The sequence below is a fragment of the Sciurus carolinensis genome, chromosome 2, assembly GCF_902686445.1.
Source record: "Sciurus carolinensis chromosome 2, mSciCar1.2, whole genome shotgun sequence".
In the NCBI taxonomy this organism is placed as follows: Eukaryota; Metazoa; Chordata; class Mammalia; order Rodentia; family Sciuridae; genus Sciurus; species Sciurus carolinensis.
In genome coordinates, this window is record NC_062214.1 from 29,100,061 (window position 1) to 29,114,129 (window position 14,069).

At 38.9% G+C, this 14,069-nt stretch overlaps 1 protein-coding gene across 1 annotated transcript in view; it reads right to left on the reverse strand.

Moving 5' to 3' along the window:
- The window catches only part of LOC124977466 (attractin-like), a 94,194-nt gene that overhangs the window by 35,289 nt on the left and 44,836 nt on the right, over window positions 1–14,069 (reverse strand). The window contains 7 exon segments of the mRNA XM_047541025.1: window positions 1,552–1,785; window positions 2,354–2,536; window positions 4,704–4,923; window positions 7,784–7,974; window positions 9,239–9,377; window positions 10,297–10,418; window positions 12,523–12,743. Coding sequence (XP_047396981.1) covers window positions 1,552–1,785; window positions 2,354–2,536; window positions 4,704–4,923; window positions 7,784–7,974; window positions 9,239–9,377; window positions 10,297–10,418; window positions 12,523–12,743 — 1,310 coding nt within the window.

Below are 14,069 nucleotides of genomic sequence, written 5' to 3' on the forward strand. Positions count from 1 at the left end.
AGAGAAAAGCAAGAGAGAAAAGATCAGCATGGTCATTTTAACAATATTAATTCTCCCAATCCATGAACATGGTATGACTTTCTTTCTTCTAGGGTTTTCTTCAATTTATTTCTTTGATGTTTTATAATTTTTGTGGTAGATATCTTTACCTCCTTAGTTAGGTTTGTTTTAGGTGCTTTTTGTTTGTTTGAGGCTGTGTGAGTAACAATTTTTCCAGATTTCTTTCTTAGCAAGTTTCATATTGATGATGTATAGGAAAGTTACCAATTTATGTATATTGATTTGTACCCTGTCACTTTGCTGAACTTAACAGTTCTAAAAGACTTCTGACAGATTCCTTAGGGTTTTCTAGGTATAGAATCACATCATCTGCAAACAGGGATAATTTGACTTCCTTCTTTCCTATTTGCATTCCTTTTCTTTCTTTTGTCTGATTGTCCTGGCTAGTTTCTAGTACTATATTGAATAAAAGTGGTGAGAGTGGACACCCTTGTCTCATTTCTGATTTTAGAGAAGTTTTTTCCAGGGCTGGGGAGATAGCTCAGTTGGTAGAGTGCTTGCCTTGCAAGCACGAGGCTCTGGGTTCGATCCCCAGTACCGCAAAAAAAAAAAAAAAAAAAAAAAAAGAGAGAGAGAAGTTTTTCCCCATTCAGTTTGATGTTGGCAATGGGTTTGTCTTATATAGCCTTTATTACATTGAACTATAATCCTTCTATATTTAGTTTATTCAGGGTTTTTATCATGAAGGAATGTTGAATTTTATCAAATTGTTTTGTTCACAGAAAACTAATTTTCCACAAGGGTGCCAAGAAAATTCAATGGTAAAAACAAAACAGTCAGTCTTTTTAAAAACAGCACAGGAACCATATCTACATGAAAAATTAAAGTTCATGAAGACAAGTTATTGTTTGTCTTTGAGGTCATGTATATAATTACTTACATATGCTTGTTTATTTTAAAATATCCCTCCATCTTTTCAATCTTACTAGTAGATTATCTGTGATGTGTAACAGTATGGTTTATTGCTTATTTAATAGGAAAACTGTTTTTTTTTTCTTTCTACATTTGTGAAGATACATTTCTGGGTTTGCAGGAGATTTCATTTTTAATTTTTTCCAATAATTTCCATGATGTGTTTTTAAGTAAAAAACAAACTGAAGAACAATATGTATGATGTACCTACTTGTAGCACAGTATTTAAAAATATATAAATCAATATGTTTGGAAGTATCTATATTAAATTCTTAAAAAGTGTTTATAAAGGACCAGAGAGAAAAGGAGGAACTCCAGTTTTTATTTTGTATATATCTGTAACATTTTTATAAAGTATATATTATAAGAAAAATTAGTAAAGTAACTCACCTGAAGTTCTCAATATTTTTGTTAACTGACATTAAAAATACTTTTTAAATGAAACTCTTTTCTCCTAAAAGGGCGTGTTAACAATATTTTTCGCTTAAAGGAAATTCATATGAATGGTGTTACTTTCAAGATTGTGTTCCTTGTCAACAGGTAGTGAATGACTTGAATTTGGATACACAGGCAGCTTACCTGGACAGTGAATGAAAGACCAGTTGTATCTACTGTCCTCCAGACACATGCTGGAATTCAGAAGGGGCTGTGGATAGGCGGCTCCAGCAGAGGCCTGTGGAGGCATCTTCACTGGTCCTCTGTAGGATCCCTCCATGCACTTCCCTTTCCCAGTGTTGCTGGGATCGGTACACCAGCCACAGCCTGGCTGCTCCAAGCAACGACTGCATGTATAATAGCCTGAACAATTTTCAGCTATTAAAAGAACAAACGGTAAACAATTCACTAGCAGGTAGATCTAAATTCATTATCTTTAAATGAAGATAACAGATTAACTTAAATCCAAATTACTACTCTATAGTGAACATTTAAGTGAGATAACAAATTTAAAGAGCTCAATATTTTGCCCAACACATTAGAGGGATACCTCCTTCCTCTCAATCTCAGGATGGTGGAGGCAAAAGGAACCGCAGAGAGCCTCTACAGGAGAGCAATTACTTTATAAATTAGGAAAGTAGGAGGCAGAGACATTACATGAATAATATGACCCTGAAGTTGAAGAGTTAATTTCTGTATTTTGTGATCTATCCTAGATTTACTCGGCTTATTTACATGTGTCACTGTGCCTGATTCTGTATGCAGGTTCTCATGATGCAGGACTAGATGACTTAAGCAGAATATCAAATCCAACTAGCCTGTAAGACGTTCAGAGATTGAGAACACTGCCCCATGCCATAATTGTCACCACATGCAAGTTACTGTCACCATTACTGTCACCACACGCCGGGCACTCAAGAGTGCCTGAACTTCCTTTTGCACTTACGGGGGCAGCTGCTCATGGTATACCACTCCATACACTGGCCGAAAGGGAAGGAGGCCACATAGGCATTGGAGTCCACACACTGCTTCATGTTGCTGCACCACATGCACTCAGAGCTGCTGCCGGTGCACTCCCCACACGCAGTCCGCAAGGCACATGGTGTACGGCACTTGGGTCTTTGTTTCACTGGGAATAAAATCCAAGAGGGACACTGAAGAGCTCTCGCTAAGGTCAGAGACTTTTCAAGTATGGGTTTGTGACCCAGTAGTGTGCCACAAACTCAGTAAAGGCACTACGTGACATAGAGAAAACGGAAAACACTGGAGTCATCACGTACTGTTTAGTCAAGGTATTTATACACTCAGGGATGAAATGGACCTTCTATTCAAAGAGCACTGAGGACAAAGGTGAAGGAACAAGAGAATCTTTCAAAAAAAGGAGGGTCTGAAACCCTTTAGAATAAAGGGGACCATGCCATCAATGAAAGAATGGATAAAGAAAATACAAATATACACAAAGGAGTTTTATTCTGCCATTGAGAAGAATGGATTATATCATTTGAAGGAAAATGGATGGAAGTTGAGAACATTATGTTAAGTGAAATAAGCCAAATTGAGAAAGTCCAGGGTTGTATGTTTTTTCTCATATGTGGAAGCCAGAAAGTAAAAATGAAAATTTCAGTGTGGGGCAGGGGTTGGCGAAGAGATCTCAGGAAAATCAAAGGGAGTTCAGTAAAGTAGAGCAAAGGGACCAGAAAAATAGAGGATGGGAGGGAAAGGGGGAAAATACTGGGAAATGATATTGGCCAAATTATATTATTACATCATGTGCATGTATAAATATGTAACAATGAATCCTACAATTATGTATAATTATAAAGCACCAGAAATATGTTTTAAAAAAGAAGAAGAAAAAGAATATAGGGGACCCTGGGTGAACTTTAGGAGTTTTACAACCCATCTGAATTTGTAAAGTCCTATGTTTATAATTTTGAGGATAAGTGGAACCACAACATGCATTAAATTCACCAAAGCATTTAGAATTAATTCAAAAAGGTTGAAAAGCTCCCCTACAAAGTTTAGAAATCTTGTTTTAAGGCAATTCCTACAACGCTACAAATTATCTTCTATACTTCTGTATTTCTCAAACAACTTACAGTACTGTTCTAAAACTAGACATGATTTAGATCCGCAAATCACCAAATATTGCAGTAATTGCGTGTGAGCCCCCATGCAGAAAGGAAAAGCTGGTCTTGAACTCCTCTGTGTGCCGCAGAAGCTGCCCCTGTGCCTGCCATCAAGGAGCCTAAACTTAGAGCCCCCAGAGACATACAAATCAAGAAACTACTCAAAACATTTGACTGTTCAGCACTCAGTCACAGCTCTCACACATTTCTGACTCGCTTCTATCTCCTGTCACAAAACTCTCTTACCATTTTCCTCCTTGCTGAGACTAGTTTCTTGAATACTGTCCCACAGTGACTTGGCTGCTTTTCTCATCTTTTGTTTTTATTTTGCTTTGTTTTCTTCCACAACATGTTTCTGCCACCACCAAGAAATATGCCCTTCGGGGCAATTCTCAACATTTTTTGTGGTCAACAAACCAATCACTCTCAATGTTAATTAGAGTTTTAGGTTTTCAAGTAAAATTATCAATTTTTTTTTGTTTTGTTTATAGCTCAAACTAGTCAGAGCCACAGAGTAATTCCTTCTGCTTTGGAAATTCTGGGTTTTGCTTGAAATATGCCTGAAATCAATTCTCCAACTCTATTCAAGATGATTTCACACATCTCAATATTAACTACATAGTGGGAAATGAAAGATGCCAAATTATACCATGTCTAAGCACAAACATACCACAATGAATCCCACTTACTTATATATAATGATAATGCACTAATAAAATAATAATAATAATAAAAGGAGCAAGTAGATTGGGAGTGGGAAAAGGTACTGGGGAAGGAGATTGAGTAAATTATGTGCATATATGAAGATGGCACAATGAATCCCACTATTATGCATCATTATAAGGCACCAATAAAAAATTAAAAATATGCCAGGTTTGGTAGCAAATGCCTGTAATCCCAGAACTAGGGAGGCTGATACAGGAGGATCACAAGTTGCAGGCCAGCTTCAGCAACTTAGCAAGGCCCTAAAAAACTTAGTGAGACTCCACTTCAAAATAAAATATAAAAAGAGCTGGGAATGTAGCTCCAGTGGTAAAGTGCCTCTGGGTTCAGTCTCCAATATCATTTAAAAATAAATAAAATAAAGTAAAATAAAAGAGATACCTAATTATGACTCTATACTTTCTTTCTGAAACTTCCCAGAACACCTACCACCAGGGTCCTTACCAGGCCGTTCACAGATGCTGCCATTGAGAGGGTTGATGCAGGTTGCAGCCTTTAATCCCCGAGTCGTGGGTTCTGACAAGATTCCACAGAACCCGGCATCGCTGGGCTCAGATGGCATCCACTGCAGTAAACTATTGGTAAATGGAGACACATCTTCCCAGAACCAGTGGGTCATATTGATCTTCCGAAGGCCAACCCATGGGGTTAAGGTGGGCTCGGACTGTGGGCAAAACAGACACAAATATGAAAACAACCAATGTCTTGACCAAACAGCCTACTTTTGATAAAAACCCACTAGGTTAGGTATACCCACAGGTGTAGGAAAGCCTCCTTATACCCTAAACTTGGCAGTTGGGATAGCTCACCACTTCCATATGGCCATTTTACAAAGGACAAATATACAGCTTAGAGAAGAGAAGTATCAAAAATTTCGCCAAGATCTATAGCAAAGTGATAACTGAGTTCCAAATTTTCTGCACTTTATAGCAAATGCTATTTTGTGACCAAGAGATGATCACACCAAATTGGGTTTAAATGCCCATTCACAAATGAAGTCACTTCACCAACCTTTATAAAATATTGGTTATATGTCTATCCTCAGATCAGAGGCTAAGCCTGTATGATGTTTTGTTAATTGTATATATTGTGAGATGATTACCGCTATCAACTAATTGATATCCATCACTTCTCATATTTACCATTGTGTGACCATATTATGTCTATGTGGTGAGAACTTTTTTTTTTTTTTTTTGGTACAGGGGATTGAACTCAGGGGCACTCAACCACTGAGTCACATCCTCAGCCCTATTTTGTATTTTATTTAGAGACAGGGTCTCACTGAGTGGCTTAGTGCCTTGCTTTTTTTGAGGCTGGCTTTGAACTCAGGATCCTCCTTTCTCAGCCAATGACTTTTAACATCTACATACTTAACGGATATTAAGTATACACTATTATATTAACTATTTTATACACTATTATATTAACTACACTATTATCACAATCACATGCATTAGATCTCCAGAACTTATTCATCTTATGTAACTAGAACTTTGTTTTTTTAATAGCATTCAAAAAAATTGTTCTAATTGGTTATACATGACAGTATGCATTTTGACACATTGTACATAAATGGAGCATAACTTCTCATTCTGGTTGTACATGGTGCTGAGTCACACTGGTAGTGTAATCATACATGTACATAGGGTAATAATGTCTGTCTCATCTACTGTCCTTCCCAGTCCCACTGCCCCACCCTCTCCCCTTACTCCCCTCTGCACAATCCAAGGTTCCTTCATTCTTCCCTATATCCCCACCCGTAACTAAAACTTTCAACACTTTGATCAAAATGTTCCCATTTCTCACCCCACCTCCCAAGGTCCTGGAAACACCATTGTGCTCTCTGTTTCTGTGAGTTAGACTGTTTTGGATTCTACACATAAGCAAGATATTTGTCTTTCTGTGACTGGCTTACTTCACTCACTATAAGGTTCTCTATCTGTGTGATTACAAATGACAGTATTTCCTTCTTTATTAAGGCTGAATCATAATCGTGTGTGTGTGTGTGTGTGTTTACCACATTTTTTAATGTATTGCTTCACTTAGCACTGGATTTTATAAAGAATAATAGAGCAATTTACACCTGGGATAATTTTTGTCTCCTACTCTCCTAAAATTTCCTTGCCATTATACTTTAAAAATTTTTTTAAATCAAGTATAATGTTTAACCCAGAAATGAAAGGTATTTTTAATTTTTGCAGTTGAATGTACAATATAGTTTCATTTTTGAGGAAAAAAATATACATGCCTATTAAAATACCTAAAAGAAATATATTTCAAAAGAATTATTATTGATATTAATAAATGATATTTGTTTTCTTGTACTCTTTTATTAGTATTTTTCTAATTTTACTTAACAACATAATTATAACTAATACATTTGTAGCCTTTTAATAACATTTTTTTGCTTTCATGATAAAATGCAAAGTCATTAGCATTGTGGACAAGGTATCTCTGGATTTGGCCATGGTCCCTTCTCGAAGCCCAGCTATAGCATCTTCCTCCTATCCAACCTGCCCCAGACACACAAACTGACCTGCAGCTCTCTCAGTGAGCCATTCCCTCAACCTCTACACCTTGCACAGGATGGTACCAAGGCACAGGGAGCCCACCCTTCCCCTTCCTCTTCACTCCTTCCTACCTTCAGGGTTACCTCTTCCAGACAGCCTCACCCTATCTTGCTTTTTATACACACCTGGGCTCTTCAGACTGGGCCACATCTGGAGTTTAAGCTGTGGGAGCACGTTACACTTTAGTTGTCTCATCTGTCTTATCACAAGAGTGTGAGTTTCTGTTTTTTAAAGGTGCCACCCAGGACCTGGTAGGGCTATAACACCTGAAGAAGAGAGGAGAGGGACCAGAGGTGCACCTGTGGCCAGCTAGGATGGTGAAACCTCTCTACCCAGGTAGTCTCCCACAGAGGTGGACTTGAGAGTCACCAGTAGAAATCCCAGCATGACGGGCAAAGCTGACTCTACCAGTGAAAAGAGCGTGAGCCTTTCTGAGCTCAGAAGCCCTTCATAAGAAGATGCTCTCTTTTGTTGCGCTGGCCAGGTCTAGAAAGATCCAAACAGATGTATGTTTCTTAGTGGCAGTGACAACATGTGCTGAATTAATACCTTAAATCTAAACAACATAAGTGTCTAAATCTGACACCTTACTGGCTGTGGATACCCCATTCCCCACCCCAACAGAATCTAGAGAAAAAACAGGTATGAAATCATCTAGTGATGTCACCATAGTACATCACACACACTTATTACTGTTCATCTCACCTAATATTTTTCATATCTTATAATTTAATAGATATGACTAAGAATAATATATGAAGTATCAAAAGGTCCAAGGTCAGGTAAAAGGCATTAAAGGAAGAGAATGACAGCGTAGTGCTACATCTACGACACGGTGCATCCTGCATTCCTCCTCTTCCCAGCACGTCACTCACAGCCTTCCATGCACCAGCTGCGGTCCTGCCCTCAGCAGAAAGTGGGTATGAGAAACTCAGGTTCTGAGGGTTCACTCACCATGCTCTGTGACGGCTGCATTATTTGTAGCTGCTTAAGGACAAATTCCACTTTCTTCTGGGTTGTGAGGGAAGCCAAGAAGGCATCGAGGTTCCTACAGGACAGCTTAGCCATGTCATAATTCTCCTTGGCAGTAGTAATTTTCAAACACGAGTTTCCAACCAAATGCCAGCCAACGCCACAGATATTTTCTTTAACAAAGGGGGAGAGAAAAAAGAGCTTTAGAAGTTATAGAAAACTACTGTATTACTAGTTCAAGTTACTGAACACCTAAGTGATCCTTGTGATTTGAATTCCAGGTGCTCCATTAGAATGTGGCAAACACAATGACACATTACTCACATTCAGACAAGGAATACAAGAGATAAAAAACAAGTTTGTCAATCATTTTTATTGGATCTCAAGAAGCACATTCTGAGATCAACTCTCCTGTCACTTGGACAAAAACCCATTTGGTGTCAATGCTAGATTGGTACCAGCTCTTTTAGAAGAACAATTAGAAATAAGACTAAATCCTAAGTGGGGAGCAGACAGATGAATACGTACATTGGAAAGGTGGAGTACAGAACTGCAAACATGGAAATGGGTTGGGAATGAATAAATCTAGTCTCCAAATGCTGCACTGTTTTCATATCATCGAGTACAAGTTAAAATGAAGACTCTAGAGACTCACCCCAGGCCTGTACCAGAACATGCCTTTGGGCAAGATCCCCAGGTGTTTTGCTATACATGAGTACCTGAGACTCAGAACAAGAGTGGAAGAACAAGAAGCCCATTCTGCAAGCTGAATTGCATTCCTCAAAGGATATTCAAAAGGGCCCTGGTCCACCTCAAGTGGCCTGCTCATGCCTCAGCTGCTGCATAGTGCCACACAACTTCCCCTTCCTGGATATCAGCTTGGAGCAAATATATCACAGGGGTTCAGTCCCAGCTGGCTGCGTCCAAAGTCATCATTCTAAACCTCAGGATGCCATAAACAGGTACTCAGGACTGGAGGTCACCTCGAAGTTTCTGCTAACACAGAAATCCTCTTCTCCCTCTGCTCAGAGAAGCCCCTGAAGAGGTGCCAAAAACTAGATCCCCCTGTTCAGTGACACTCTTCCATACAGTGCCCAGAAGACTGGCAGCTGAGACTACGGAGTTCTAGTCCCAGGTTATCACAGCCAGGTGGGTGTCAGGGGAAGAAGCGGTTCACTGACACAAATCCAGACTATCATTCCACTCTCCAGAGGAGCAGATAATGATTAATTTTACATCAAAGAACAACTGGAGTAAATACTCAAGACCTGCATTTTAGTTTAAAAAACGAACAAACAAATAAACGTAACACTGGGGGTAGGGATGAATAGATAGAATAGATTCCTCCTCTCTGCTAGGGCTCAACCCAGTCTGGACAAGAATGGGGGAGCAGGCCAAAGTTCTGGACCCACACTCCAGGTGCCCCGTAAGACTTACCAGGCAGGGCGATGCACTCCTGATTCCGGGGGTCCCACTGGCACCTCTGGTCCAGGTCACAGCTCCTGCAACTCGTCTTCTTGTTACAGTAGTATATAGGGTTATCCTTGGGGCAGTTCTCATACCTAGAAATGGAGATCTAAAACACAGGACATATACATAGAGATAACTCATGGTGGTAACCAACAGGATACTAAAGACAACCAAATCTAATTGAGGAAGCAAACTACAAATAAACAAAGAGAGAAATAAAATGCAGATGGAGCATCTCCATGGTGGAAATACTATTGTGGGAATGCCTTTAAGTGGCAAGGAAGCAGCCTACTCTTTAAAATAGCATCCCTTAACCTGCTCATTGGTGAAATGGGGGTGTGGAACGCACTGCTTTCCAAATGTCTCTCAGAGTCTAAAAGTTTACTTATAAAGAGCGCTAAACTGACCAAAAAAAAAAAAAAAAAAAAAGTCTTATAAAGTATAAGAGCTAGGTCATCTTATCTTTTTCAGTCTTAGTATAACCTAAATTTTAAAACTCTGTATGGTGAGCACCAAAATTATGCTGAGCCAAGATACAACATTTAGACAAAAAGAATTTGCAAAGTCTATCAATTCCCCAATTCAATATGGACCACCACACACCTGCCTCAAGCCCAAACTTTCTCCCAAGACCTTGCGCAGGTGGAGTGAGCTCATTGTTATAAGCCTCAGACCAAGGACCAGGTATTTAATCACAGCCACACCCAGGGACAATCATCCTCAGATAGCAGTTCAGCCTTCTTCTAAATCACCACACACAAATTCCTGGGGCTACTGAGACCCCTGAATCAGGATTTATTTAGCATCCTTTCCTAAAAGAAAATCTAGTCTATAAGAAAATCCAAATCTATAACCCATTAAAAAATTTCAACCCAACTATTATATATGATTATAATGCACTAATAAAAGAAAAAAATATTGAAAAAAAACAATCTGGGCCATTATTTATGTCACACATTCAACCTATACCTAAACACAATTAGGATATTTCTATCCTCTGAAATTCTTGAGAGATGACCTCTGACCTGGTCTTCCATACAGCTGAGATGACTAGGGACACAATGGTCATTGCACCAGTGGCAGTCATTGGTGTTGGCCGTGCAGCTGTAACAATCTGTGTGCTGGTCACATCTGTCATGGTCAAGAGCTAGGAAGAGAAGAAACACTCATCAACTGTGACAGCTTTTGTTAAGCACAATCTGAGACAGATTAAAAAAAAAAAAAAAACCCTAACAATGGCTGGGAAGTAAAATAAACACTGAAACTGGAAGCAAAATATAATGGGATGTTCAGGTTAAATAGGACTTAGAAAAAGACAATCTGAAGAAACATTTTTTTTTTACTAAAAAAATATCAAACAGGAAGTAAAAAGCAAAAAAGTTAATTTAACAAGTCTAAGATAAAACAGAAATAAGATCTGGGTCTCTGGGACCCAAGAAGAAACCAACTAGCAATAAAATAAACACTAGAAGCTGGGCATGGTTGTGCACACCTATAATCCCAGCAGCTCAGGAGGCTGAGAGAGGAGGATCTCGAATTCAAAGTCAGTCTCAGCAACAGCAAGGCACTAAGCAACTCAGTGAGACCCTGTCTCTAAATAAAATGCAAAATAAGGCTGGGGATGTGGCTCAGTGGTTGAATGTCCCTGAGTTCAATCCCCAATCCTCCCAATCCCCCAAAACAATAAACACCAGAAACTGCCAAGATCCAAAGAAAGTTATGAAGGAGACCAAACCATTCCTCCCAGTTACAAATACCAAGGCTCATTTTGAGCACAGGCAGTGCCCAGACCCCAAAGCAAGTGTGAGCTGAGCCATGCTACATTTTCTACACATATACATGAATTCCAGAAAGCAAGCTGCAGAACCCTAGGGTGATTGCAGATCTGGTACACTTCCTGTTGACCCCAGAAAAGAGAAACTACACCACCACGCTGCCTCATCTGCTGAACCATCTTGTGGACATGCCACATGGTGGAACCCAGGAAAAGCCAATGGGAGGGCCCAGGGCCCACCCTCATAAAGACCCCAGAAGTAAACCCTTTTGGTTTCTCTTCTTTCTCTGATCATCATTGAAGGATTAGGGTCACCTCTGCTGAGAATAGAATAAAATAGGAAGTTGATACGGAACATGAGATGACAGATAATGAATTCATACTGAATAACCTAAGATAATTCAATATTATTTCCCATATATATATACTTGAACATTTAATTTGAACTTTAAAAAAATCTGGTTAAAAAAATAACTGTTGTACTGATTTTATCCCTTTCAGAAGACAATGAGTAATCCTACAAGGTTCTGGTAATCTTTGTTCTCCAACCTTGAACTTGATTGCCTGGGTGTTCTTACTAAGGATTTATGTTCCTGTACAGATTAATTTGGAGCATCCTGGGAAAATAAAAGCTGCTTCTCTCCATCATAACAGTTACAGTAACTCCAACACCCATCCTCCTAGCTATGGAATTCAACCAACATTCTTACCTGATGTGAACATCAGAGGCATCCTTCTTACTTTGAAAGGACTTTCTCACACATTTATTCACTGTGTTGTTCTGTGTTCTATGTCACAGCAAAAGGGCAAGAAGCTAAGTAGGCAGGGTGAAGAGAATAGCTTAGAAAACATGGGGGGAGCTTCCAGAAGTGGGAATCACTGCTCATCCTCAGCAACTGTCTGTCTGGCTCTCCCTGCTGTATCCAACTAGAAGAGCTAGCAAACAGTTGGTAAGGACAGCGACTTGACCTCTATCTACATACAACAGGCTCTCCTGGGCTGACCTTCCTAATCTCATCCTTAATGTCAGACCTCCACAGTCCAATATGGTAGCCAGGAACAAATTAAAAATTCAGTTCCTCAGGCACACTAGCCATCTTTCCAGTGTCTGATATCCCCATGTGGCTAGTGGCTACCAGACTCAAACAGGGCACATAACAATAGTTCCATTATCAAAACAAGTTCCATTGAATAGCACCGCCTTGGATCAACTGTAGCCAGGTCCTGGAGCTGGTGGACAAAGCCTACAGCCAAGAAGGACTGGTCCCTATCATTCACAGACAGCTTCTAGGAGCTACATGACATGTATAAAGATGTTTACAAACCAATTTTCAAACACCCAGAAAGGCTTTGCACAAGTTATTACTAAACTAGTATTGATGAAAAGGTGAACATAAGAAGTGTACATATGCTAAGCTTCTTCATAATTCTGACAAAATGAGATTTCTAATTAAATTCTAAGTAGAGGAAAACTTACTTCTTTTGGAGAAACATTCTGATTTTAACTTTTCTGCTTGTTCTTCAGTTGCCAACTCCCAGGAGATACACTGAGATGACCTTGTGTCCCACACACATCGGACACCAGGTCCTGCTGCCACACAAGCAGCTTCACTCTGGTGTGCTTCACACTGTTCCGAGGTGAATATGAGGATGTCGCTGAGGAGGAGACTGTTGAAACCGCCAAACACATACATGATGCTAGGGAAAAAAGGGAGAGAATGAATTTGCTGAAAGCTTATGGTACAAATGCAAGATACACTTGTACAGACAAATTTCAGATAATTCTTATGTATCAAAAGTTCTCTAAGAAACTATTTTTCAGGGTTTAGTAATCAGTATAATTCTCTTCCCTCCCAAATTCCACCCTTTCATCCTGACCTGTGGTAACCCAGAATAGTTTCAATAAACCACCTAAAAAACTACATGGAAATTTAGTACACAGTGACATCTTAAATTAGTAGGGAAAAGATGGACTTTTCAATAAAAGGTATCAAGATAACTAAACATGAAAAAGATAATATACTCTATATACACTCTGTATACAAGGATAAATTTCAAATGGATCAGAGAATCACCTGGAAAAAGAAATAAGTTCTAGAAGAAAGAATGGGCAAGCTTCTCTATAGCCTGAGAATAGGAAAAACCTCCATATGACTTAAAATCCAGAAGGTGGGAGAAAATTAATATGGAGAATGTTTGAATTTTATAGAGAAAAATAGGAAAAAAGACATTAAGCATATGAAGAGAAGAGATGCTTAACCTCAGTCATAAGAGAAATTCAAACTAAAACCACACTTATATAACATGTCTCATCTATCAGGTTTGCAAAGAAAAAGACCACAAAAATAGGCAAGGTTGTGGGGCAACAGGCATATGCATACTCTGCTGCTGGGTTTGTAAAACAGTACAAACCTACAGAGAGGAATTTGGCAATTTCTAACAAAATTACATATTTACCTTCTGAACCTGAAATCACATTTCTAGAAATCTATCACAAAGATATAATAGCAAAAATACAAAAAGAATTACGCACGAAGCAATTCATTAATTGATTGTTAATAATAATAGGAAAAGATTCTAACGAACCAAAATGTCCATCAATTGGGACTGTGATGAATAAAATATGATACAGTCACATGATGAAGTACTAGGCAGCTGTAAAACAGAATGAGGAGATTTCTATACATCACTTAGGAAGTGATCTTCAATATATATTATATGGGCAGGGGGAAGCAATACAGAGAAAAGCATATAGAGTATGTGGTCATTAATCTACTGAGGGAAGAAGTGGATCAAACACACAAACACACAGAATTTTTTTTAAAGAAAAATAAGAACCACACAATTTCTCTTTAAGCAGTCTTCTTAAAAGATCAATCCAGTAGCAATGAATATGACCATGACTTAGACTGTGGTATTTAAAAACCATGCTCCTTGCCCCACTCTGTAGAGATTTCAGGTCAGTCAATGTACAGAGGAGCTAAGGTCCTTCGAGTCAAGCAAACTCCTCAGGACAATGAAATA